General features: G+C 50.8%; 1 protein-coding gene across 2 annotated transcripts in view; it reads left to right on the forward strand.

Moving 5' to 3' along the window:
- The window catches only part of Map3k14 (mitogen-activated protein kinase kinase kinase 14), a 45,748-nt gene extending 22,106 nt beyond the window's left edge, over positions 1-23,642 (forward strand). For both annotated transcript variants that reach the window (XM_034506823.2, XM_076935684.1), the window contains exons 2-16: positions 2,070-2,345; positions 3,395-3,464; positions 4,909-5,119; positions 5,201-5,821; positions 6,867-7,004; positions 14,464-14,593; positions 14,792-14,923; positions 15,510-15,614; positions 16,224-16,387; positions 16,765-16,915; positions 18,313-18,645; positions 18,790-18,896; positions 19,459-19,603; positions 21,771-21,871; positions 22,189-23,642. In XM_034506823.2, the coding sequence (XP_034362714.1) occupies positions 2,090-2,345; positions 3,395-3,464; positions 4,909-5,119; positions 5,201-5,821; positions 6,867-7,004; positions 14,464-14,593; positions 14,792-14,923; positions 15,510-15,614; positions 16,224-16,387; positions 16,765-16,915; positions 18,313-18,645; positions 18,790-18,896; positions 19,459-19,603; positions 21,771-21,871; positions 22,189-22,353 (2,829 nt within the window). In that variant the 5' untranslated portion in view covers positions 2,070-2,089 and the 3' untranslated portion in view covers positions 22,354-23,642. The remainder of the gene's footprint in view (positions 1-2,069; positions 2,346-3,394; positions 3,465-4,908; positions 5,120-5,200; positions 5,822-6,866; positions 7,005-14,463; positions 14,594-14,791; positions 14,924-15,509; positions 15,615-16,223; positions 16,388-16,764; positions 16,916-18,312; positions 18,646-18,789; positions 18,897-19,458; positions 19,604-21,770; positions 21,872-22,188) is intronic.
- Positions 23,643-24,899: the final 1,257 nt, after the last annotated feature.

Here is a 24,899-nt window from a genome sequence, read left to right on the forward strand (position 1 = left end):
AGTTTCCTTGGGATGGCTCAGCATGGTCCATGTGGAACCCAGGGAAAGGCAGGGTTCCGTGCTTGTGGCAGGATACTGGTTGGTATTAAGGTCTTCAGTATAAACGCTCCTCCTATCATTGTCTGGAAGAAAAATGTCTCCTAAAAGTTTTCAGCAAATGAGTGTTGGACATCTGAGGAGGAAGCCATTTTTCAGAACCTTCAGGAGAGCCACAGATGCATCATGGGAAAGGAGCCAAGTGTTCAGCCCATTTTTAGGCTGAATGGTAGGCTTTGTGACATTTCTGCACATACATATTCATATAAAGCCATGCATTTCATGAAAGTGTTTCAACTAGCAATGGACTGCATATACCACTGGCCCCATAAGACCTTTCTCCCCCCCCATGATGTCATAATGCACTCTGTGATACTTACACAATGCTAAAATCTTCTGGAAACACATTTGCAAAATGAACCCCCATCATGACATAACTGTGCATAACTGTGCATGACATAACTGTTCCTGCTAAGAACAAAACCAAACCTTGATTTTCTCCATTGGAAAAAAAGCCACCATGGACAGCGTAGATGTGCTCTCTGTGAAGGCAAGGTGTCTTTGGGGTCTGTGAGATGACAGTTTTGGAGAATGAGATTTACCACCCTGTCCTGGGGAAATGAAGTTTTCCAAACAACAGGAAGAGGCTTAGTAAGGACAAGAAAAGTCTGGTTCCATGTTGTTGCTGTCTGCAGGGAAAGGAAAGACTGGCTCTTCTTTAAAAAATATTTTTATTTGCTCTTTGATGATTTTGTACATGTGTATTTTATATATATATATTGGTTTTTCGAGACAGGGTTTCTCTGTGTAGTCCTGGCTGTCCTGAAACTCACTCTGTAGACCAGGCTGGCCTCAAACTCAGAAATCCACCTGCCTCTGCCTCCCAAGTGCTGGGATTAAAGGCGTGCGCCACCACTGCCCGGCTATAATATATTTTTATAATATTTACTCTATTACCTTCTTTAAAAAAAAAAAAAACATTTATTTTTAGGCTGGGTGGTGGTAGCACACACCTCTGATCCCAGCACTCAGGAAGCAGAAACAGGCAGATCTTTGAGTTTGAGGCTAGCTTGGTCTATAGACTAAGATCCAAGACAGCCAGGGATATACCTGCCTCAAAAATCCAAAACCATATAGTAATAGTTTAAAATCATTTAAAATGTGTTCCTAATGGTTTACCTTTATGTGTGATGTGCAGCACATGTGTGCAGTACCCATGGAGGCCAGAAGAGGGCATTGGATCCCTGGAACTGGAGTTATAGATGGTTGTGAGCTGCTATGTGGGTTCGAGGAACCAAATTCATTTCTCTGCATAAGCAGCCAGTGCTCTAACTGCTGGGCCACCTGTTTCCTCTTATCTCTCCCCCCTGTTCCCCTTCCCATCCCCCTTCCTACTGCCTGTCTGTGTGTGTGCACAAGTGAGTGCATGTACTATATTGAGTTTAACTAGGGTCATTTGTATGGGTGTGGGGTTATTTACTGGAGCCTGGGCAATTTACAAGTGGCTACACTACTGAAGAAAATAACTCCCATCCCCCTGAAGGCCCAGCAAAGGAACCCATTTTTTTAAATGATTTACTTATTTTATTTTATGTGCACTGGTGTTTTGCTTCCATGTATGTATGTGAAAGGATGTCAGATCCCCTGGAACTGGAGTTATAGACAGTTGTGAGCCACAATGTGGGTGCTGGGAATTGAACCTGGGTCCTCTGGAAAAGTAGCAGTGCTTTTAGCCACTGAGCCAACTCTCCAGCCCCCAGAGGAATCCATTTATACTACAGAGCCAGTAGACCAGGGCTCCCACAAATGAAATAGCTGGAAATGTTTCAGGGTTGGTGTCCCTGCCACTCAGGGGTCTAGAGGATGAGCACGCTTGACATAAAGAGTCAAGAACCTCTCACATGACCCCCGTACACACACCCGCACAGGCACCCGCACAGGCACACACACGCGCGCTTTCCCTCCAAGCATGCCTAACCTGTGCTGACCACATAGGGTCTGGGATTTGACCAAGTCTGCGTTTGGCCCATCAGGGTGAGCACGAGCCTAGGAGATGGCCGTGATGGAAGTGGCCTGCCCAGGCACTCCTGGGTCAGTTGTCGGGCAGCAGAAGGAGCTCGCCAAAGCCAAGGAGAAGACACAGTCACTGGGGAAGAAGCAGAGCTGCATCTTCAAGCTCGAGGCTGTGGAGAAGAGCCCCGTGTTCTGTGGGAAGTGGGAGATCCTGAACGACGTGATCACCAAAGGCACAGCCAAGGAAGGCTCTGAGGGCGGCCCACCCGCCATCTCCATCATCGCCCAGGCTGAGTGTAAGGACCTGGGGTTGCTATGGATACAGTGGCAATGAGTGGGCTCGCAGATGGGAGGAGGCCGGGGACAAGAGGCCAGCCTTGGAGAGCAAGGTCAGAGTGACCGATCTAGAAGCATCTCTCCAGACACAACTGAGGGTCTAGCCCAGACACAGTTGAGGGTCTAGTCCAGACTGTGTAAATGGGATTTGTAAACATGCTAGGGGGTCATGGGGGACATAGCAAATAGAGGCTGTGCCATTGTGACCCAAACAGGGAGCAGCCAAGAGTCAGGATTGCTTAAGGACTCTACAGGAACATCAAGCTGGCCCTTAACCTTCTGCTGAGGCATTGAACAGTAATGTGGAGGGGCCCAGACAGGAAAGTCTCCTAGAAAGCTCCTCTAGCTTACAGTGCCTGCTGTGCCACTCTCTGAGCTGCTAGCCTCAGCAACAGGCCAAGCCTGGCTTTCTCCACTTCTACCCCTCTTGCCTCCAGATGATAGATATCGATGGTTGCCTGGGGAACAAGAACTCCCAGGGTGGCTCGGTAGTACCAGCACCATCAGCACCATCCTCTAGTTCAGATGCCTTGGGCTAGAACCCAGAGAACCTGGCATTTCTCTCCATGTATACACATCCTCTGCTTCACTTCCCGAGGCTTTCCTAATGAGAGAAAAACACTGAAATGAGCTAAAATGAAATTAGTGCACATATAGACACATGTGTGTAAACAGAAATACATGCCAGCTTGTTTATCAGGGGGCAACTGTGTGCCCTGTGGTGTATGGAATGTTCTAGAAAGCTTCACTATAAGTGAGGCAAGCAGGCTCCCTGTGATATCCACTTTACAGACAGTCCTCTCTTCACTAGTAAGCTGGGGAACAGGGTAGCCACCACTGAAAGAGAAGATGACCAGGATGTGAGCCACCAGACAGAGCAATATGACGGGGGAAAGGAAAGTGGCCACTGCGGCCTGTCTGTAAAAGGCTCTCTCTTAAACGCTGACGTTGTCTTTGTTCTCATCCCTGCTAATCTGACGCTTCCCTCCCCCCTACCCCCCAATCACAGGTGAGAATAGCCAAGAGTTCAGCCCCACCTTCTCAGAGCGCATTTTCATCGCAGGGTCACAGCAGTACAGGTAAGAAAGCCAACTGGGGCTGGGAAGGAGGGAGCCAACGCCACGCCCACCGGTCAGCTGCCTTGCAGGCCACGCCCATCAGGCCTCTGGCTCCCTGCTTCAGCACCTGGGTTCTGCTGCTGGCAGCCACCCAGCTTTCCTGGCCTGGCTGCTCAAATCAGCAAGTCAGCGTTTCAGAAGCTGCCCCTGGCTCCGTCAACTTGACAATTTATTTTTACTCTGCCCTGAGTCCTTGAGACACCTCTGCTTTCCCCTCAGCAGGGAGGGTTCTGGGAACAGCAGCGACTTTGAACTGGTATATAGCCATGAGCACAGTCTGGGGCTACTTTCACCATCCTATAGGGTAGACATCCCCAAGGGTCCTAATCAAGCCCTGGGCTATGGATGGGAACTAGAACCAGGCTTTCTGTCTCCAGGTTCCCCTGTTATCCAAAGATGAGTTTTGATCAGTGTATCTCAGACATAGGTCCGTCTTCCCACCAGGACTTTGATGGTTGGCCTTTGGAGACTGCTAGTGATGGAAAGGGGTCAGGGTGGAAGGCTTCTGTCTTCCTTAGGGTCTAGGCAATTCCTTATGTAGCCTCAGGCACCTTTTGGCCCAGAGAATGGGTTTTCTGATGAATTCTTCCTTTGGCTGCTTGAGAGAAGTTTGCAGGCTCCCAGCCTCCCAGGAAGGGCTGTGGCTGAGGCTGAGATCAGGGCCCACAGTTGTTTTCACAGCAGCTCCTTCAAACCCTTGCCTGAAACAAGTTCCTATAATACCTGACATGGGCGGGAGCCTGGCAGATCCTTGGTGGCTACACCAGCCAGAAAGGGAGTCCATTTGGCAGTGTCTCATGTTCCCATGGCAACTAGATACCTCCAAGGGCAAAGGGTGGAGATAACAGAAACTCTGACCTGTCAGAGCTAACATGTCCCAAGAGTAGCCCCCTCTGGGTCAGTTCACCCAAAGAGCAGCAAGAGAACTGGCACCCTGAAGAAGAACTGAGGGTCTGCCCTAGCCCAGGGCAGCAAGCTGTTTATGGGACAACCTGCTGAGGGGCCGGGAACTAAGGCTTATGAACTGTTCTCCTTTAAACCTTGTCACTACCCCCTGTAGCGGAAAATACTTTCATAAATGAGAAAACTTGGTATTCCTTGGGGGTTAGGAACTTGCCCACACTGTGTAAGTGCAGAGGTACCACATGACACCATTTTGGTCATCAGTGGGCCATGAACACGATAGCAGATCCATAGGTTCACATCACCTTGTGGTGTACAGCTGTCCAAGTTTGTGCTACCATACTCCGTGTTGCTCAGGCATTCTCACCTGACACCGCGCTTCTCACCACGCGTCCCCTGTCATTAAGCATGCGTGACTTCAATGACGGAGTTGGCTTTGTACTAAGAGTCTGTCTTCTCACTCCCTCGCACTCAGAATGTGGCTATGCCCCTTTTTTGACAGCCAGTCTGAGAGTCTCGATCAAATCCCCAACAATGTGGCCCACGCAACTGAAGGCAAAATGGCCCGTGTGTGCCGTAAGGGAAAGCGTCACGGCAAAGCCCGAAAAAAACGTAGGAAGAGGAGGTCGAAGTCACTGGCCCAGACAGAAGTGGCCTTAGCCAAGCCCCTGCCCAGAACCCCTGAGCAAGAGAGCTGTACCATCCCAGTGCAGGTGAGACCCTCTGCCCACTGCCCTAGTCCCAGCTCATGGGCTTTTGGACTGGGACTTGTAATGCCTGTATTTTTCCTGCAGGAAGATGAGTCTCCAGTAAGCAACCTCTATGCCAGAAATGTCTCCCAGTTCACCAAGGCTCTGAGGGGACCAAGCCTTGGCCACCTGTGCTTTAAGAAACAAGATGAAGGCCTGCGACCCATGCTGCCTCGACCAGAACTCCACAAACTGATCAGCCCCTTGCAATGTCTAAACCACGTGTGGAAACTCCACCACCCCCAGGCCACAGGCCCCCTGCCCCACCCCACTCACCCGACCCCCTACAGCGGAATGCCCCATCCTTTCCCATTCTACCCCCTGGAGCCCTGGAGACCCTATACGCTGGACTCCATCCTCCTGGACAAACTAGGTGGTGTACACAGCCAGCGGCCTCTGCCTGGCCCGCCACACCTAAGCAAACTGGCCTATGGAGACACTCAGAAGCCCCTGCCTGGCCCACACCTACAGTCCAGCTGCCCAAACCGGGGTGTCCTAGAAAAGGGTCCTGTGGAGGAGTACCTCGTGCATGCGTTACAAGGAAGTGTGAGCTCAGGCCAGGCCCACAGCCTGGCCAGCCTGGCTAAGACGTGGTCATCGGGGGGCTCCAAGCTGCAGAGGCTCAGCCCTGAAACTGAGGACAACGAGGGCGTCCTGCTTACTGAGGTAACTAACTTCCCTCAAGCCCAATCGCCACCTCTGAGATGAGAGGCCACAGATGGGACTCCGGGTGGGACTTGCTATGGAAGAGTATCTGTAGACCCAGAGAGAGGGTTCCCTGGATTACAGAGTCCCTCACGCCCAGGGTAGCAAATCAGTTTGCTCATTGGGGATTGCAGCATTGGAGACCATAATCAGGGATTCTGTTACCATGACATAAGGCATACTTTCTCCTAGTAGGCCACACCTCTTAAAGGTTCCACGAAATCGATAGCTGCAGGGTGATGACCAAACCTGGGCTTTACGGCTTGCGTGGCTTTGCTGTTTGCGTGGCATCTGTGTGGCCTTCCTCCCACAGCCTCACCTCCCACAGCCTTGCTAGCTGCCTCTTTTCTCAGTCCACAGTTGCTGGATTGTGTGTGTTGAATGAAAATATCCCGTGAACAGAGGATGCCACCCTCCCTCTCCCCCTCCCTCCCTTTTCCTTCAGTTCTCTGCCTGAATAACTCAATTTGTTCAACTTGAGGGATTGATTCTATTCACTTTTAACACTGTGCTTGCCCCATCTCCTCAACCTCCTAGTTACTGAGTCATATGTTCCATTATCAAGGTTGTTGGCTATTCTGCTTCTCATCATGGAAATTATCTTCCTATGGAGGCTGCCTTTGTCTTTTTTTTTTTTTTTTTTTTTAAGATTTATTTAAGTATACAGAATTGTGCCTGCAGGCCAGAAGATGGCACCAGATCTCACTATACATGGATATGAGCTACCATGTGGTTGCTGGGAATTGAACTCAGGACCTCTGGAAGAGCAGTCAGTGCTCTTAACCTCTGAGCCATCTCTCCAGTCCCACCTTTGTCTTCTTATTCCTCTGAACCCCTTTTGGCCTGTCTTCCTAATTATCCCGCCATAGGGCTGGCATGTCTTTGGATGTGGTCATTCGGCCCCCAGAGCCCTAGCTCTTGGCTGGAGAGCCTTCCCCACTGTAGCCCTTTGTCCCCTTGCTGCCCAGGTCATTGAAACTGACCTCCTCCTCCTCTTCAACCCCAGAAACTCAAACCAGTGGATTATGAGTACCGAGAAGAGGTCCACTGGATGACACGCCAGCCTCGGGTGGGGAGAGGCTCCTTCGGAGAAGTCCACCGGGTAAAGGACAAGCAGACAGGCTTCCAGTGCGCTGTCAAAAAGGTATGCCAAGATGATACCCCACTGGGCTCACACCCAAATTTCCAACACTGGGGAGGCTGAGGCAAGAGGATGACCATGGACCCTAGGCCAGCCTGGACTATACTGTGACACCCTGACTCAGGGGGAAAAAAAAAAAAAAAAAAAAAAAAAACCTTAACATAGTAGATAGAACTCCAGAAGCTGAAAGGGAAGCACACAGCAGATACTGCATTCCACCTCAGCTTTCTGTCAGCATCAGTCATGGGGTATCCTGGGCTTTGCCTTGATGGTTGGCACCCCAGCTGTTCTTGGGTCAGCTGTAGTTGAAAGGGAACAGTCTGGTCTGTCACATGGCCTGGCCTGATTGCTGCCCTTGGTATGCATATCTGTGAGAGTACAGGAGCACGCAGCTCGGGTCTGGATACTGCCCTGGCCGCTGAAGACGCCAGGGCCTGTAGGGGCAAGTCCAGACCTGGGAGATGTTTGAGTTCACAGGAAGCTCATACTGAGCAAACCCCTCATGCCACAGAGCATGGTGTGGCTGAGGGATTACAACATTAACCACCAACTGTCAGGTGTCTCCAGAGAGAAGGCTAAACACTGGAAGTTAAACCTGCCTCCCATTGGCCAGGTGCATTGTGGTCCGAGACCGGCAGGACAGCATTGTGGAAAGGTGGCCCAGACAGACACTAAGAACCTGCACTGGTGGCTAAATCAGGTTCAAATCCAAATCTGTCACATATTGTATAGCTTTGAAGAGAGGAAGAAAAGGAGACTCCTTGTACTAATGTCTTGATATGTCACAGGAAGCTCGAGTCACCTCCCCTGTGGCTTGCCCACAGCCATCCAGGTAGCCCTAGAGCCTGAGGCTTCCACTCACCGCACTGTCCCAGCCCAGATGGGAACAGGCAGCTGCAGATCCACAAGTCTTGGTAGTGTCAGCTCTGCTCCTCGGCATCTATCTCAAACCCTGCTTTGGAAGTCCCCTCTCCTCTACTGGAAGCCAGCTTGTCCCTACCCAAAAGGATTAAGGACCGGAATTTATGTGGATTGCTTTGGGGATTTTGTTTGAGTTGGGTTGTGACTTTATTTTGTTTGGATTTTTTTTTGGGGGGGGGGGGTAGGCGGGGAGGGGGTGAAATAACTGGCTTACATCCTGATCTCCAAGGAAAGAAACCAAGTAATGAGATCACCCAGGTCCAGCATGCTCTGGGTGGCCACCATGCAGAGCAGACCCTGCCTCTGCCGTCATGGTTGCCCTGGGCTTTCAGAATGACTCCAGCTGGGATGTGAAGAAGCCTGATTTATTGCCTGGGTTTGTTCTTGGGCCAGACTGTGGTAGATGTCAAAGCTGAGTCTCAGAGTAGGAGGAGAAGAGAAAAATCTGTAAGCTTTACCTCAGATTTCATACAGGCTACATGAAGGGAGCAAGAGCCACCCACCACCCTCACCCCTTGGCAGCACAAGCACACACTGAGTTCCTGCCAGCATGGGTCATCTTCCACTCGGACGCCAGGACCATGTGCCTAGCCTCCTTAGCCGTAGTTCCCCTCCCCAGTCCACCAGAGAAGGCTCAGCTGTCCCTTCCGAGAGGAGAGGCGGTGGGATGTGGGTGAGAGAGTGTGAAGTGCCCTACAGATGGATGCCCAGTAATGGAGCTTAGTCACCAGCTTCTCAGCTGTTGCTCGGCTGAGGTCCTCTGAGTCCCAAGCAACAGGGTAAACAACCCTAACACATTTCTCTTGTCCTGTGTCCAAGGCAGTCGGAAAAGATCCAGACAGAAGGCCTGGACTTCCCAGGGCTCTGAGAGCTCCTACCTTCTTCCTCCAGCTAGTGGGGTAGCATCGGCCCATTCTTTCTCTCAGTGGAAGGGTTAGAGCTTGAAGTTTGTCTTGTACAGTTTTTGACTCTAAGACCACATGAGGGCTAATTTTAGGTATTTGCCTAGCGAGTATGAGGCCCTGGGTTCTAATTCTGATACTGCATACAGTTCCCTGAGTTCCCTGGCAGAGGAATGGCGAGGCAGGACAGGAGACAGTCTGGACATCAGGGGTCAGGCCGCCTGTGCCTGTTTGTTCCTGGAAAGGATCTTGGACATGAGTAGTTACAGAATACCCGCCGCCCCTTGGTCTTCCTTCCGGAACATCTGTGGGCTTAGGTCACATGCTTATTGGCATAGATCTAGGCCTTAATGTGAGGTTTTCTTTTGTTTTTATGGTTTTAACCTTTTATGTGTTTTAATTAATTCTTATGACACGTTTTTTTGGGGGAAGTCACACATGTCATGGTGCAGACGTGGAGGTCAGAGAAGAACTTGGAGTAGTCAGTTCTATTCTTCTACCTTGTGGATCAAACTTGAGGTTGGCAGGAAGCAAGCACCTCTACCTGCCGAGCCACCTCACCCTTTTCAACTGCAAACAAATACCGGCTCACCATAAATGAAGTCAAATGCCACCAAACAAAGGTTCCCTGTGTCCTCAAAAATGCCATCTGTCTTCTATCTGTTCAGCCTCTTCATGTTGAAATCGGGCTGTGTCTTTTATGAAAAGGAGATCCAGTCCTAGAGATTATTCTACACCTGCTTCATGTACCCCTGCCTCCCCCCACACACATACACACAATGAAAGACATCCTAGGCAGGATTTCTCCTTGGTTCACATAGAATGGTCAGGCTTCTTAAGCAACTGATATGTAAGTTCTCCCTGTTGGAGAATGTACTTAAAGGATCCTTAAATTCTTGGAACTTGATCCTAAAGTTTATGTGAGTTGCATGCATGGTCGTGGACACAGTTTGATGGCAAAGACGCCATCTCACTAAGCAGATTCTCAAAGGAGACTTGCTATCTGCCCTCAACAAGGGTGAAGAACTGTTTGTTTTAAGCCATCTGGCCCAAGCATAGAATTCTGGGAGCCTCCTTTTGGCTCTGTCACTGATCTGGAATAGAGTGTCGCTGGCCAAGTTAAACCAGCTGTCCTGGAGCACCTGCTTCGTGCCAGGCACTGTACAGGGACCAGGAGCAAAGATGTGGGATCCAAAGCAACTAGTGTTCTGAAGCCGTGTGTGTGTGTGTGTGTGTGTGTGTGTGTGTGTGTGTGTTTACCTCAGCACATCTGTGGAAGCCAGAGACAGCTTCTGGGAGTCAGTTCTCTCCATTCACTTTGAGTTAGAATGTACTGTGGGGAGTGTGTGTGTGTGTGTGTGTGTGTGTGTGTTATGAGATATGTGTGTGTGGGGTGTGATATGTGTGTATGTATATAGGGTGTTGGGGGTGTAGTTGTATGCAGTTGTATATGTGAGAGAGATGTGTGTGTGTGGTGTGTGGGTGTATGCAGTTGTGTGCATGTGTGTGGTGTCTCAGGATTGAACCAGGGCCTCACACAGGCAAGCGTGTTCCAGTGAGCTATATTCCCAGCCTCTTGGGCTTCCAGCCAGTCCTCTCTTCACACTGTGAGCATGCTGGCATTACAGATGTGCAGGGCCACACTGGCTTTTTCTGTGGATTTCAGAGATCAGATTCAGATCACAGGCTGGCTCTGCTGATTTTCACCTGCTGAGCCTAGGTCCAGAGTTTTAAACAAACCCGGGTTTTTATGTGCTGTGCTAGAGAAGCGGCATCAGTCACGAGCCCTTGTTTGAGAGCAAGAATCAAAGGGGCACTGTCTAGAGGAAGATGAAATGGGGACCCTGACTTCTTAGGCATCTGTGTCTGTTCTGTGTTCTCCCTCCCATCATTTATATTCCTGCAATCTTCAGAAACTTGAGAAGTTACTTGTACCCACTTATGACAGAAAAACAGATTAGTATGCTAAAGAAAATAAGGAGTTTTGAGGAAGGAAAAGTTGTTCCCAGGCTCACGCGCCCTGGCACAGCAGCAGAGGGAAGTGGCTTCTGCACTTCAATGCTGTTTGCAGTTTCCCTGGAAATGCTGCTTCTGATGATATGTAAATGTGGCCAGGAGTCCAAGCTAAGCCTGGAGTGCAGCAGCTGGCAGCTCTAGGGTCAGGCCTCCCCAACCAAGGTCTTGGCTGTGGTACTCTGTTTTTAGTGACTTTGGATGAGTTCCTTGTGCCAGCCTCAGCTTCCCCGTCTCACAGACACTCCCCTTCAGAGTCTGTTGTGGGAAAACCAGTGGATCTTAAAGGTTAATTCCCACTCACAACACAGCACAGCACTGCCCAGCACAGCACAGCACAGCCCGGCACAGCACAGCACAGCACAGCCCGGCACTGCACGGCACTGCACGGCACTGCACGGCACTGCACTGCACAGCACGGCACAGCCCGGCACTGCACGGCACTGCACGGCACTGCACGGCACTGCACGGCACAGCACTGCACAGCACTGCACAGCACTGCCAGGAAAGATAGCACTGAGGTTCAGAGAGGGTGGTTCAGGTGCTGTCTGGCCATGAGGGAGCGGGAAGCCTTCTCCATCTGACTGCATAGGCTGGTCCTTTGATCTTGCTTCTCAGGCTCATCCAGACTGCAAAATCATCTTGCTTCTTTGAGATTTCCCATGCCACCAGCTTTGGTCTGTGGGGGTAGAACGACTCTCACAGTGGTCACCAAAACCATCTGCATATCAGATATATACATTGTGGTTCATAATTTTAGCAAAATTAATTATGAAGTAGCAACTAAATAATTTTATGGTTAAGGGATCACCACATGAGGAAGTGTATTAAAGGACTGTTGAGAACCACTGCTCTAGAGAGTGACTTAAGGGTCCTCACTGGCCTGCTTCATACCCTCCTTAGTATCTCAGGCCTTCGTGGCACTCAGGACTCTTCTTTAGTCCTGTATCCTTGGAGCTGCCTGCCATCTGACACGTCCCACTGACTGATATTTATATGATTTGTTTACATTTATTAAATGGTTATGTATATCCTAAAATTTACCCACTGAAAAACAAAGTCAAATAAGTTGAAAGAAAGAAAAATATGTTTGGGGCTTTTTGGTTTTGTTTTTATTTATGTATTTGTTTATTCGTTGTTTGTTGAGACAGAGTAGCCCAAGCTAGCCCACATCTTAACTCCATAGCCAAAACTGGCCTAACTTGTGAGCAACCACACCTACACCCAGCTTTCGTCCAAGTTCGTATTGGGACAGTGGGCCTTCTTGAGCATTCTCTAGTTTCTTGAACATGGATCAGATGGACAATCCCACCTTCATTTCATTTCTGTGTCCCATCCTTCCCTAAAGTACTTTGTCAATAATTGCTCAAACCCTCCCTTCCTGACAGCATAACAGCAAAAGAGGTGTGGCCAGTGTAGCAGCAGAGCCATCTCAAACAAGTATAGCCCCCAGATGTGAGCATTCCAGCGTCCTGTGACACCTGTCTGGGTTCTCTGGGGAGTCCTAGGAGTCACCTCACATTGCAGGAGTGGTTAGGGGAGAGACATTTTACATGGAAACCCTGTGGATGAATGAGTTTCAGTCAAGTTCACCAGCCTTTTATAGGAAGCACCAATGAACAGTCAAAGTTCACTTAACCAAACTTGATATTCTTTAAGTAACCAAAAGAGAAACATTGTCCACTCATAGACAAAAGTCCAAAAACCCCCATATCAGCAGAGCTTCTGTTTGTCCTGTCAGCAAGTCTGGAACCAAAAACTGGGCCAAACTAGTCTGTTACTGCTGTCGCCCCCTGGCGGTAGCTCTCCAGAGAACCCATAGCAGCCAGAAAGTTCAATATAGGACGCCTTTGGCAGGCTGTTCTCTTTGAGTTAGCAGGAGGAAGTGGGAAGCCAGCCCTGCCCAAGTGTCTTTCTTAGTCACCAAGCATGGACCCCATGTCTGAATCCTCACACCACCCGAGCAGGCAGCTGTGCCCCCAATATTCTCTTAGACACATGGCTGATGGCACTAAGTGGCCTCTGTGAATGGCCTGATCAGAAGCTAAGCACAAGATGTTTGTATCCACGGCCTAATGCTTCCTGCCATGCTAAGACTCTGGACTCCACAAGTAGGAGTGACCCTAGACTTCCAGATTCAAAAAGGCATTGGCTAACCCATCCCCAGGACCCTCTGTGTACCCAGATGCTAGGGAAATAGCTTCAGAGTAATATAAATACAGGCCTGTCTACATGAACAGTTTAGTCCTTTGGGAAATAAATAACTGGATGCTGGGGAGATAGTTCAGTGGGTGAAGTGCATCTTGAGGACTGGAGTTCTGATCCCCAGAACCCACATAAAAGCAGACTGGCATGGTGGCCACTTGTAATCCCAGCTTTGAGACAGAGACATGAGTTCTCCAGGCAAGTTCCACTAGCCAGACTAAGGAGCTCTGGTTTCAACAGAGACCTTGCCTCAATACTGGATGTCAGGCCATCAGCAAACACACATATGAAAATTAAACCAGGGAATTATAATAAACTTGCTATAAGGGGGATTAGACGGCTCAGCAGTTAAGTCTTCCAGAGGACCTGAGTTTGTTCCCAGAACACTCATGGCTGCTGATGACCTCCTGCAACTCTAGTTCAATGGGATCTGGAATCTTCTTTTGCCCTCCTCATGCATGTAGAACATATACACACAGTCTACACACACACACACACATACATATTTAATTTTCAAAAAGAAAATTGCTACAAGGGACACTGAGGATGCAGGGCAGAGGTTCTCAACCTTCCTAACTCTGCAACCCTGTTTGTGTGTTTGCTTGTTTGTTTGCTGTTTGTTTTTTGAGACAGGGTTTCTTTGTGTAGCTCTAGCCCTGACTATGAACTCACTATGTAGACCAGGTTGACTTTGAACTCAGATATCCACCTGCTTCTGCCTCCCAAATGCTGGGATAAAGACGTGCCTACCTCCAATGCTATGGCCCTTTAATACAGGTCCTCATGTGGTGACCCCCAACCACAAAGTTATTTCATTGTTACTTCCTAACTTTAGTTTGCTGTTATGAATCATAAGAAATATGTTTTCCAGTGGTCCAAGGTGACCCCCTGTAAAAGGGTCATTCAACCCCCAAAGGGGTTGAGACCCACAGGTTGAGAACCAGTGATCCAGAGACTCTTCACAGAACCAAGTATGGCAACACACCCTTAGTATCCCAGCACTGAGTATGCTGAGGCAGATTGTAAGTTCAAAGACATCCTAAGATACATAATGAGGCCCTGTAGGGGGTGGAAGGTGGGCGGGGTTAGTAAGGCCTCATGGCTTAGAGATTTTCCCCCAGTAGAGCTGGGGGGAAAATTGTGTTCGGCAGATTAAGGGTAGGGAGCATTCCAGGAGCCTGAAAAAAAAAAAAAGAATGTTTTGTGTGACTGTTTTTTGTGCAGTCGACACTGTGGAACTGGTGCCTGACACCAGGAGACTATACATGGATTATGCTTAGTTCCCGAGGGCCTGGCAGGGCCCCTGTCCCACTTGGCCTGGACATCACCACTGAGAACATCGTTAGTTTCTGTGCATAGAATACCAAGGGTTCCCCAGCCTGCACCCCTCACCCTGACTCAGGGGCTGCTGGGTCTTTCAGGTACGGCTCGAGGTGTTTCGGGCAGAGGAACTGGTGGCCTGTGCTGGACTGAGCTCGCCCAGAATCGTCCCTCTCTATGGAGCCGTGAGAGAAGGCCCATGGGTGAACATCTTTATGGAGCTTCTAGAAGGTGAGGAGACAGGTCCTGTCTGTATCTCTCTCAAGATTCAAGGCCAAGAGGTAACCCACACTTAGACCCTGGACTCTACTCAGTCCGCGTTGTACCTCTTACCCCTGCTCCCTTGCTTCACCTGCCCTTCACGCTTGCCCTCGGCATGCGTGGAGGCCTGGGAAAGGCCCATGTAAAGACGGAGTGTTCTTTACCTAGGTGGCTCTCTAGGCCAGCTCATAAAGCAAAAGGGCTGCCTGCCAGAAGACCGAGCCCTTTACTACCTGGGTCAGGCCCTGGAGGGGCTGGAATACCTTCATGTACGTAGGATTCTGCATGGCGATGTCAAAGGTAAGGCCCCAGTCACCACGCTCCCTATCCTAACAGGCTCTTCTTTGCCTTCTCACCTGACTTCCTCCCAGTTGTGGGCCTGCCTGGTTGTCTTCAGGGTAGACGCCTGAGTCAGCTGACAGGGCTGTGCCTAGGGGGTGGGGAATGATTTCTCCAGGCCCTCTGTCTAACACTGTTAGTCTCCTGGGTTGGTGCTCACAGAAAACTGAAGACTAAAACTCCTGCCAACTGGTGACCTCTGGGAGAGGGTGGGGTGGCAAAGAGCACTCTGGGAGAGTGGTGCTGTCTGCAGCAGGAGACGCCATTCCAGATGCTGCCTGCTGTCTGCCTTTAGCCTCAGCTAACAACCACCAAAACACACACACACACACACACACACACACACACACACATACACACACACACACCCTGCTTTCCCCAACCAACAAGACTAATGAGAAGCAGCAGCTGCCATGTAGGACTAGCCAAAGTTGTGTGACTAGAGGCCAGGTCAAGCCAGGCCAGGGTGGGTGGGGCCTGGAGCCTGAAATGACTGAAGTGACTGACCTGTTCCCCCTCTTCCTTTTTTGCCGGGCGCTGTCTGCAGCTGACAACGTGCTCCTGTCCAGTGATGGAAGCCGAGCTGCCCTCTGCGACTTTGGCCATGCCTTGTGCCTACAACCTGACGGCCTAGGAAAATCCTTGCTCACAGGTAAAGCTCCATTCTCTACCTCACAACCACTATTTATATGGAAAACAAAATGCAAGCGAGATAGACACAGTGGCTCTCACCTGAATCCTAGAACTCGGGAGGCTGAAGTAGGATTGCTGTGAATTCAAGACTACCCTGAGCTATAGCGTGAGACTCTGGTTCAAAAAATTTAAAGTAAAAACCAGCCAGGCATAGTGGTGCATGCTTTTAATCTCTGCCTGTGGGAGGAAGCAGCAGACAGATCTCTGTGAGTTCAAGGCCAGCCTGGTCTACATAGCAAGTTCTAGGACATCCAGAATTACGAAGAGACACCCTGTCTCAAAAAAACAAAGCAAAACCACAGTCCAGTGAAGTGGCTTAGCAGGTAAAGACACCTGCTGCAAATCTGGTGACCGAAGTTTAATCCCCCATGTAAAGGTAGCGAGAGAGGAGCAACTCCACAGTCATCCTCTGACCTCCATGAGTGCGCCATGGCACATATGTCCATGCATGCATCCACACAACAACAACATAATTACTTGTAATTTAAAGCACTTCACCTGGGGTAGCCCAGGAATTAGAGCGAGCACTGAATTCATGATGATTCTGCTTCTGGCCCTGTGCTCCCAGGGGACTACATTCCTGGCACGGAGACCCACATGGCACCGGAAGTGGTCATGGGAAAGCCTTGCGATGCCAAGGTGGACATCTGGAGCAGCTGTTGCATGATGCTCCACATGCTCAATGGTCGCCACCCCTGGACTCAGTACTTCCGAGGCCCGCTCTGTCTCAAGGTCAGTGGTGGCCCCACACAGCTGTGGGGAGAGGCCAGCAGCTATGGGCCCAGGCCACAGGCTAGTGAGGGTTGTTCTTCTGTGACAGACGTGAGTAACGGCAGGTCTCTTTTGCCTGTGGCCTGGGCCCACCAGCCTCCTTTAGACTAGGCCTGGAGAACATGGTATCTTGTTGCCAGGCTCTGTCGTGTTCTATTTGGATCCTGGTTTCCGCCTTCTAGGGCGACTCTCCACTCGCTGTGGCGCAGTCCTCTCCCTCCTTATAGTAGACCCCCAAGCTAGCATAGGGGAAGGAAGGGATTGGCGGAGAGTGAACATGGTCTGTGAGGTGGGAAGGAGGAGAAGACAGGTCCTGAATGTCACCTTTTGGCCTCTAGATTGCCAGCGAGCCTCCACCTGTCAGGGAGATCCCGCCTTCCTGTGCGCCCCTCACAGCCCAGGCCATCCAAGAGGGGCTGAGGAAAGAGCCCATCCACCGAGCATCTGCCATGGAGCTTCGGAGGAAAGTGGGCAGGGCATTGCAGGAAGGTAAGAGCCCTGTCTGTCTGGGTCGACAGAGCAAGCGGTGGGCAGAGGGAAGGCCGGAACAGGTCAAGAGTGAGAGAAACAGCCTCAATCACCCCATCTTCCCTCTGTGCTGGGAAGCTTGAGGTGGTGACGCTGTGCTTGGGGTCGAAACCAGGCTTGGGACATGGAGGAGGAGGGACTGTGACAAAGAAAGGTGACTTGGAGTGCAAATTACAGCCACGCATGCCCAGTAGCCACTGACATGTTAAGAGCCAGAAAGTAGGCAGCACCAGATGCAGGTGGGATTGTAGGCACAGGACTCCCTGGGCACCGGGAGGGTGTTGAGGAGGTTGCAGCTAGAGAGTCCCTGGGAGCACTCGGGCAGACCCAGACCTTCCACTCCTGGTGCACTACAGTCTTATGGTTACAGGGAGTGGAGAGTGATTAAGAGCGGCTCAAGGGAAAAGCAGGTGATTGGGGATGGCCCATGGCCCAGCACTTACAGCCCCTGCATATGCAGAGTGCCAGGAACTGATCTGAAAGCTGGAAGCGCTCAGTGAGAAGAACCCCCCCCCCCAGGAGGCCTGCAGCGTAAGAGCTCCATTGCAAGTTAAAAATCAATAAAGCAAGCACACCCATCTTACACTGGGTGTGCTGACTCAGGCCTGGAACGCGGGGGCAGAGAGGATTGTTGGACTTTGAAGTCTGGGATATAGAATGAGACGTTGTCTAAAAAAAATAAATAAAATAATTAAAAAGGCTGAATGTGGTAGCACAGGCTGTTTCCCCTGCTCTTGAGAGGCAGAGCAGCCTCTGTAAGTTCAAGGCCAACCTGGTCTACATAGCTACCTGTAGGCCAGTCAAAGCTTAGGCTAACCTTGTCTCATATATATACATATAAACACACACATATATGTATATACACACACATATGTATACACACACGGACTGAGACATGTAGATGTAGCATGTCTGTAATCACTGCACTTAAGAGACAAACACAGGAGGACTTTAAGATAGAGCACCAGCTTGGGCTACATAGCAAAGCCCTGTCACAAAGAAGAAAGAGCAAGTCAAGAATGGAGCATAAGACTGTAACTCAGCAGTGGGCAGGAGACCAGCGGTAGTTAAACGGATAAAAGGCAGGACTGGAAAGCTGGCTGAGCAGTTAAGCGTAGATACCACTCTTCCCGAAGACCCGAGTTCAGTTCCCAGCATCCATGCACAGTGGTGGAGAACCACCTGTAACTGAAGCTCCAGGACATCTGACGCCCTGTCTTCCAGCCTTTATGGGCACCACACTCACATAACCAACACACACATAATTTAATTTTTTAATTGATAACGCCATTCTTCCTGGGCTGGTGTCTGCATGCCTGCACATTTCCCCTCACCTCAGGTGCCTTTCTTCCTTACAGTGGGAGGACTGAAAAGCCCTTGGAAAGGAGAATATAAAGAACCAAGACCTCCACCCCAAGACCAAACCACCTGCCACCAGACCCTACATATCCCACCGAGGGAGAACCCACCAGCCAAGGCCAACACAGACGGGGCCCCCGAGCCTCAGCCTCCTCTACCGCCAGAACCACCAGAACTGAACAAAGCACCAATCCTGAACCTGAGCAAAGAGGAGTCTGGCACGTGGGAACCTCTGCCTCTGTCTTCCCTGGACCCAGTCCCTGCCAAAGGCCCCAGCTTCCCAGACCGGAGGGCAACCTTCCCGGAGTTGGAGCTGCAGCAGCTGGAGATAGGTGGGCACTCAGCTGTGGCCACGCCCCACTCCCTGCCCCCGCCCCCACCAGGCCAGCTCCTGCAGGTGGTGCAGGGGGTACCTTGGGAACCTAGTAACTCCTCCAGGCCTTCATGCCTTCTTCCTCTCCCCGCTTCCTCTGCAGAACTGTTTCTCAACAGCCTGTCCCAGCCATTTTCTCTGGAGGAACAGGAACAGATTCTCTCCTGCCTCAGCATCGACAGCCTCTCGCTGTCAGACGACAGTGAAAAGGTGAGCTGGCTCGCTTGCCCACTCTCGCTCACTCGCTTGCTCCGGCAAGTGAGCCATAGACAGAGCAAGGGCGATGAGGTCACCCTGAGGTGGAACTTGAGGGTTCTTTGGAGAGTCAGTTGCATTGGATGGTGTTTTGCTGGAGCAAACACGTGAAGGAATGATTTCCTGAAATGGACACAGGTGAAAGGCTATTCTACTAAAACAAACGCGTAAAAAGACCAGTGATAGAAGATTTTTACTAATAACACACATATATTGGTCTGCTTTATGTCACGTAGCTCAGCTCCATCTGTTAGGACTCTAGAGAGAGAAACACACCGTTACCCTCCTTGCTTGTGCCCCAGCCTGAGACAGGATGCCTTCAACACACCTAGGAATCAGAAAAAGCTTTAGGTCGTATGGAGAGTGGGAGGGCGCTTCGGTCCCACATAGAGATGTGCCTTCCCAGTCCATCGAAGGACTGTCAGGTCTGATCCCAAGAGAGGTTCAGATCCTTTCGTCCCAAAGGAAACAAAGGCCAGAGACAGTTTCCTGAGTCTGTGCCTGCCCTTGTGTTCAGAACCCATCGAAGGCCTCTCAGAGCTCACGTGACACCCTGAGTTCCGGCGTGCACTCTTGGAGCAGCCAAGCAGAGGCAAGAAGCTCCAGCTGCAGCATGGCCCTGGCCCGGGGGCGGCCTACTGACATCCCGAGCTACTTCAATGGTATGGTGTGCTTCTCCCTTCTTCCAGCCCATTCCTGCCAGGAACCAGTTCATTGGCCTCTCCTCAGCACAGAAGGGTGGGGGAGGAAGGTGCCTGCCATCCAGAACCTCACAGCCCTGCCTGGAAAGTTGGCTTTAGACAGAGAGCCCTGACCACTCACCAGGGCTCCCAGAATGGAGGACTGTTGTTCCTCTGCTGGCTATCTTATAGTGTCACAGAAGGCCAACAATATGGGGAGGAAAATGGCCGTCCCTAGGCTAGGGCCAGAAGCTAAATGCCTGTTGATGGGGAAAATAGGAATATACCCAGGAGCAGTTTAATCAAGAAACCAGCAACAGGTGTATTGGCATCATCTGCTGGGATCTGAAGTCAGAAGATGGGAGGGCGTTTAAATGTCTGCTTTCAAGCTTCGATCCACAGTCAAGTTTGGATTGGACCAGGAGGGCTTTCCAACCTCGTAGGTACCAGCTCTCCCCAGGCCAGTGTGAGTAACTGTCAGGCCCCAAGGCCATGGCAACGGCCACTTCAGCTCAGAGACACTCTTAAGTTGCCTGGAGTCTAATTTAAGAAAGTTGGAGAGCGCGGACGTGTGACGCGCTTGCTTCCTGTCTGGACTAAAGTTGGGATGTTATGACTCAGAGCAACTGAGGCTCCACACGCAACAGGAATGGCTGGGGAAGGCTGGGCTGGCATCATTTAAGAACAACGTTACTGAGTCAGGATGGGTAGTCTAACTCGTCTGTTACATCTTTAGATTTTTCTCTCTTCTATATTTAAAAAAGAAGTAGTCTCTGTTGGATCTTGAATTTTCTGGAATTGGCTTGCTACTTTACAAATATTTGATTGTGCCCAGAGTTGTCAGGAAGGGACTCACAGGGGCTTAGAGGATGCGTAGACAGGGCAGCTGCCTATCTAACACCTCTGACATCCGTGACACTCTGCCAGAGAAAGAGCGGCGGTTGGAAGTCTTTTATAACAGGTTGTAAAGGTTCAAGCCAGCCTGGTCTACAGAGTTCCAGGACAGCCAGGACTACACAGAGAAACCCTTCCTTGAGGAAGGGAGAGGAAAAAAAAAAAAAAAGAAAAGGAAGTCTTTCATCTCTATGAGTATATGAGTAGACGAGACACTGTCTCCCTCTTTAGAGGCTTTTAAATGGATTCTGGGGGACTAGAATTGCACACAATCTATTATATTATTTATCCATTTTACCACAAAAACATGGAGTAGCATTAACCAAACCCTGAAGTTTGAAATGACAGAGTCACTTGTCACCCCTCATAAAATAGAGGGCTTTACAGAGAGATTCAGGTATTGCCATTTTTAGTAAAATTAAAATTAATACATCATCTCTTTTTGGTTGTGATGCTAAGCAGGGCCTTTGTGCACGCTGGGCAAGTAGCCAACCACGAGGGATGCCCAGCCCTGAATGTGTTATATCCACCACTGAGGGATGCCACCCAGCCCTGAATGTGTTAGGTCCACCACTGAGGGACACCCCAGCCCTGACTGTGTTAGGTCCACCATGAGGGACGCCCCAGCCCTGACTGTGTTAGGTTCACCACGAGGGACACCCTAGCCCTGACTGTGTTATACTAAAAGAGGAAGTTAGTCTGTGTCCTTTGGGTATGTAGAAGACTTTAAAATAGCTACATGTTGTCACCATGTGCCTCAGTTGACAGAACTAAACAAGAAGAAAAAGATAGCCAGGCAGTGGTGTGTGGCACATGCCTTTGATCCCAGCACTCTGGAGGCAGAAGCAGGCAGAGCTCATAGGATTACATAAAGAAACAATACCCCCCCCCCAAAAAAAAAGGAAGAAGAACTCAAGGTAGAAGAAGGGATTATAAAGAGTGAGAAGACAAAACAGAGGGGATAAACCAGTAACTCAGCCTTCTTGCGATACACCCAGAGTAGAATATTACTCCCCCCTGGGAGCCAGCCTCAGTTTGCAGAAGGACGCAGGCCCAACTGCTGGTGTGCTAGCCAGGAAGAGCTGTGGAAGATTCAGGCCCCTTTAACCCAAATTTGCTCTTTGCTGCTTCACCCCAGGCAGACCTGCTCCACTCTGTGAGTGACTTCACAGAGGCTGTCCTTGGCCCTGCCCGGTCCCCGCTCTCAGGGTAACCAACCTCTGCTCCGCCCTCACTCTCAGCCTTGGCTTTCTAGGTGTCAAGGTCCAGATACAGTCTCTCAATGGCGAGCACCTGCACATTCGGGAATTCCACCGGGTCAAGGTGGGAGACATTGCAACCCGAATCAGCAGCCAGGTAAGGAAGCAGGTCACACTTAGGGACACAGTAAATAAGGAGAAACTGCACCCTGGGGAATTAGTGGGCCGTGGCTTAGCTGTTCTCCAGGTCTCAGAACGGACAGGCAGGGGGTGTAGAGGATCTCTGGACCCACAGTTGGACTAGCACAGAGTCTCTGAGACCTCTAGAATGGAGGACAGGCAGTGTCCCCCACCCCCAAATGTTTGACTGGAGGAGGTATCTCCCAGCATGTTTGGGGACCAGCAGCTTTACACTCCAGCTGGCTCCTGGCCGCACACTACTCTCTCAACCCCGTTGGTTTGTTCTACCCACAGATCCCAGCCACAGCTTTCAGCTTGGTGACCAAAGATGGACAGCCTGTTTGCTATGACATGGAGGTGCCAGACTCGGGCATCGACCTGCAGTGCACCCTAGCCCCTGATGGCAGCTTTGCTTGGACCTGGAGGGTCAAGCATGGTCAGCTGGAGAGCCGGCCCTAGCCTTGTCTTCTGCCAGCATCTCCACTCTGGCCACAGCAGACTTCCTTTGAATCTCAGTACTCGGCGGTGTTCTGAGATGCTGGATGAGTCGCTCAGGGACCTGCCAGTCCCTGGTTCAGCACTAAGACCGGGGCTTTCGAGCAGAACAGTGAAGAGCAGAGTAAAGCATCTCCCAGGACTTGCCTCCTGAGTGCTGCTGGCTCCTGGCAGGAGAAACTCTTCCCTCATGAGGAGACAAGGAGGAAGACAGGAGTCTCATCCCCCAGAGAGAGAGCCAGTGCTCTCTGTGATGTTCCAAACAAGGTAGCCAGACCCATGTGGATCAGTCAGCCCTTGCCAGTGGTTGGGGGAGCAGCTTCTAGCCTGGGTCACGAAGAGCAGGTACCCCTAGGAAGGGAGGAGAGTGTCTAGGGGTTCCTGCCCAGCTCCTATAGGGCAAGGCAGTAGGTGTGCCTGCCCAGGTGCTGTGGCCTCTCTGGCTTTGACTAGTATGAGACGGAAGGGGCAGGAAGGACACTAGAATGCACCGAGCCTTCGGGTTATTGCAGCCCAGGTTCTGAGTTGAGCTCCTTGATCAACCAAGGATGGTGGAAGATGCTGAAGAGAAGGGATTCCCGGCCTCATGTTTGCGGCTGCTGGACAGCACTCCTCAGAGCATCAGCCCCGCTGGCTCCCTGACACTCTAGACCCTCCTCTGTGGAAATGAAGGATGACAGGAGACCCACCTGACAGGGATGGTCTACAAATGATAGATGCTCAAGAAAGCCACAGAAGCAGGGCTTGCCACCCTCTGGGGCACACAAGTATCCAGCATGCCAGCTTCATGGTGGCAAGACACTGCCAGCAGCACTTTGACCTCAAAGCACTTTCCTGGCAATCTTCCAGCAGAGCACTGGCTCTGCATGGTCACAAGCAGGCCAGGGGATGGGGGAGGGACTGTCTTGACCCATCATCCACACAGGCTTGACCCCCTCAAGCTTCTTTGAGATTTAAAATGAGCATCCCCACCTCCATCACCCTAGCTGGGGCCTCTCCTGGTGGGACTTGGAAATAGCTGCTTAGGACTCAACTGTAGCATTAAGTTAACTGTGAATCATTGTGGGAGGGGCACAGAGACTTCTCCTCTGGAGCAGCTCATCCCCTGACCCCAACCAGCCAGGATAGCTTCTGTCCAGCTGTTTGCAAGGATCTAGGCTGCTCCTGGCTCCAGCACATTGGACTATAGCCTTGGTGCTGCATGTGGGGGTGTACTAAGCTCTGTAAGCAATAAAATTTGGAATGCAGATGGATGTTTATAGGCTGCAATGTCTCCTCTTTTGCCTGCCCACTTGCCATACTCCACAGCCCTGACAACTGTTGGGGTGGATTCCTTCAGGTCTCCCCGTTGTTGGAGCAAGGACTGGCATCAGCATGTCCAGAGGGCTGCTTGTCCTGCTACCCTGCCGTATCCTACTCAGTCCTTCCACTCTGTGGTATGCCCATCTCTTGTAGCAGCCGAAACATCCCTGGCCAAAATCTTGGGCTGAGGGGAGGAGGCCAAGAGGCTAGGCAGCCCAGTACCACCAGAAGGGGAGGGGCTTGCATGACCCACTCACCTGGTACCAGTTTGAAGCCAGCATGGTGTGGTGACGACTTTCCCAGCATGAGTTTCTTGATCACGGAGCAGAGGGTGGCAGAGGACACAGGAGCACTCTGATGTAGCTCCAGCCCCTACAAAGAGCTATGATGCTGCACACCTGTAATCCAACCTTAGGCTACCTGAGGAATTTGAAGCCAGCCTAGGCTACATGGGACTTTGTCTCAGAAGGAAAAACAATTTGGGGGCTAGGGAATGGGGATTTGAGACAAAGTCTCACTATGTAACCCTGACTATCTAGAACTCACTATGTAGACCAGGCTGGCCTCAAACTCACAGAAATCCTCCCACCTCTGCCTCCCCACTGCCAGAATTAAATAAGGGTTTATGCTACCATGTCTGACGTGGGGGTGGGGGTGGGGTGTAATTAAAGCCTGCTGAAATGGAGCCTAACTCTAGACTACCTGAATTTGGTCCCAGGAATCACACCACAGAAGGTGACTGTTCCCAAAAAGTTGTCCTCTGACCTTCACACACTGGATGTCATATGAAAGTGTTCACACACAATAAGTGTAATTGTAAAAAATTGTAAGGTCACCCTGGAAAGCTATGCACAGGTGTGTGTGCTGCAACACGTACAGCTTGGATTGAGTCAACCATCCTTAGAGGACGCCCCCAAAATGCAGCGGCTTTGTAGCCAGATGAGGTTCTATGCCCTGTCCTTACCCAGGACCGCAGTGCACATACCTAGCCTACTGCAGAGTGGCCAACTGCCCCAAGTCCTGGTCACTGGTGGGTGGGGGATGGGTGGTCTTTGGCTGCTTGACCTCCAAGACTCATCTTGGTCCGGGTGGAAGGGGGGCCTGGCTGCTCGACCTCCAGGACTCAAAAGATCCTCACTTGTTCCCACTCACATCCTTGGCGTGAACCTTCAAGTTTCCTGCACGCCATATCCCCTGGCAGGAACGTC

This window comes from Arvicanthis niloticus, chromosome 6 (genome assembly GCF_011762505.2).
Source record: "Arvicanthis niloticus isolate mArvNil1 chromosome 6, mArvNil1.pat.X, whole genome shotgun sequence".
Taxonomy (NCBI): Eukaryota; Metazoa; Chordata; class Mammalia; order Rodentia; family Muridae; genus Arvicanthis; species Arvicanthis niloticus.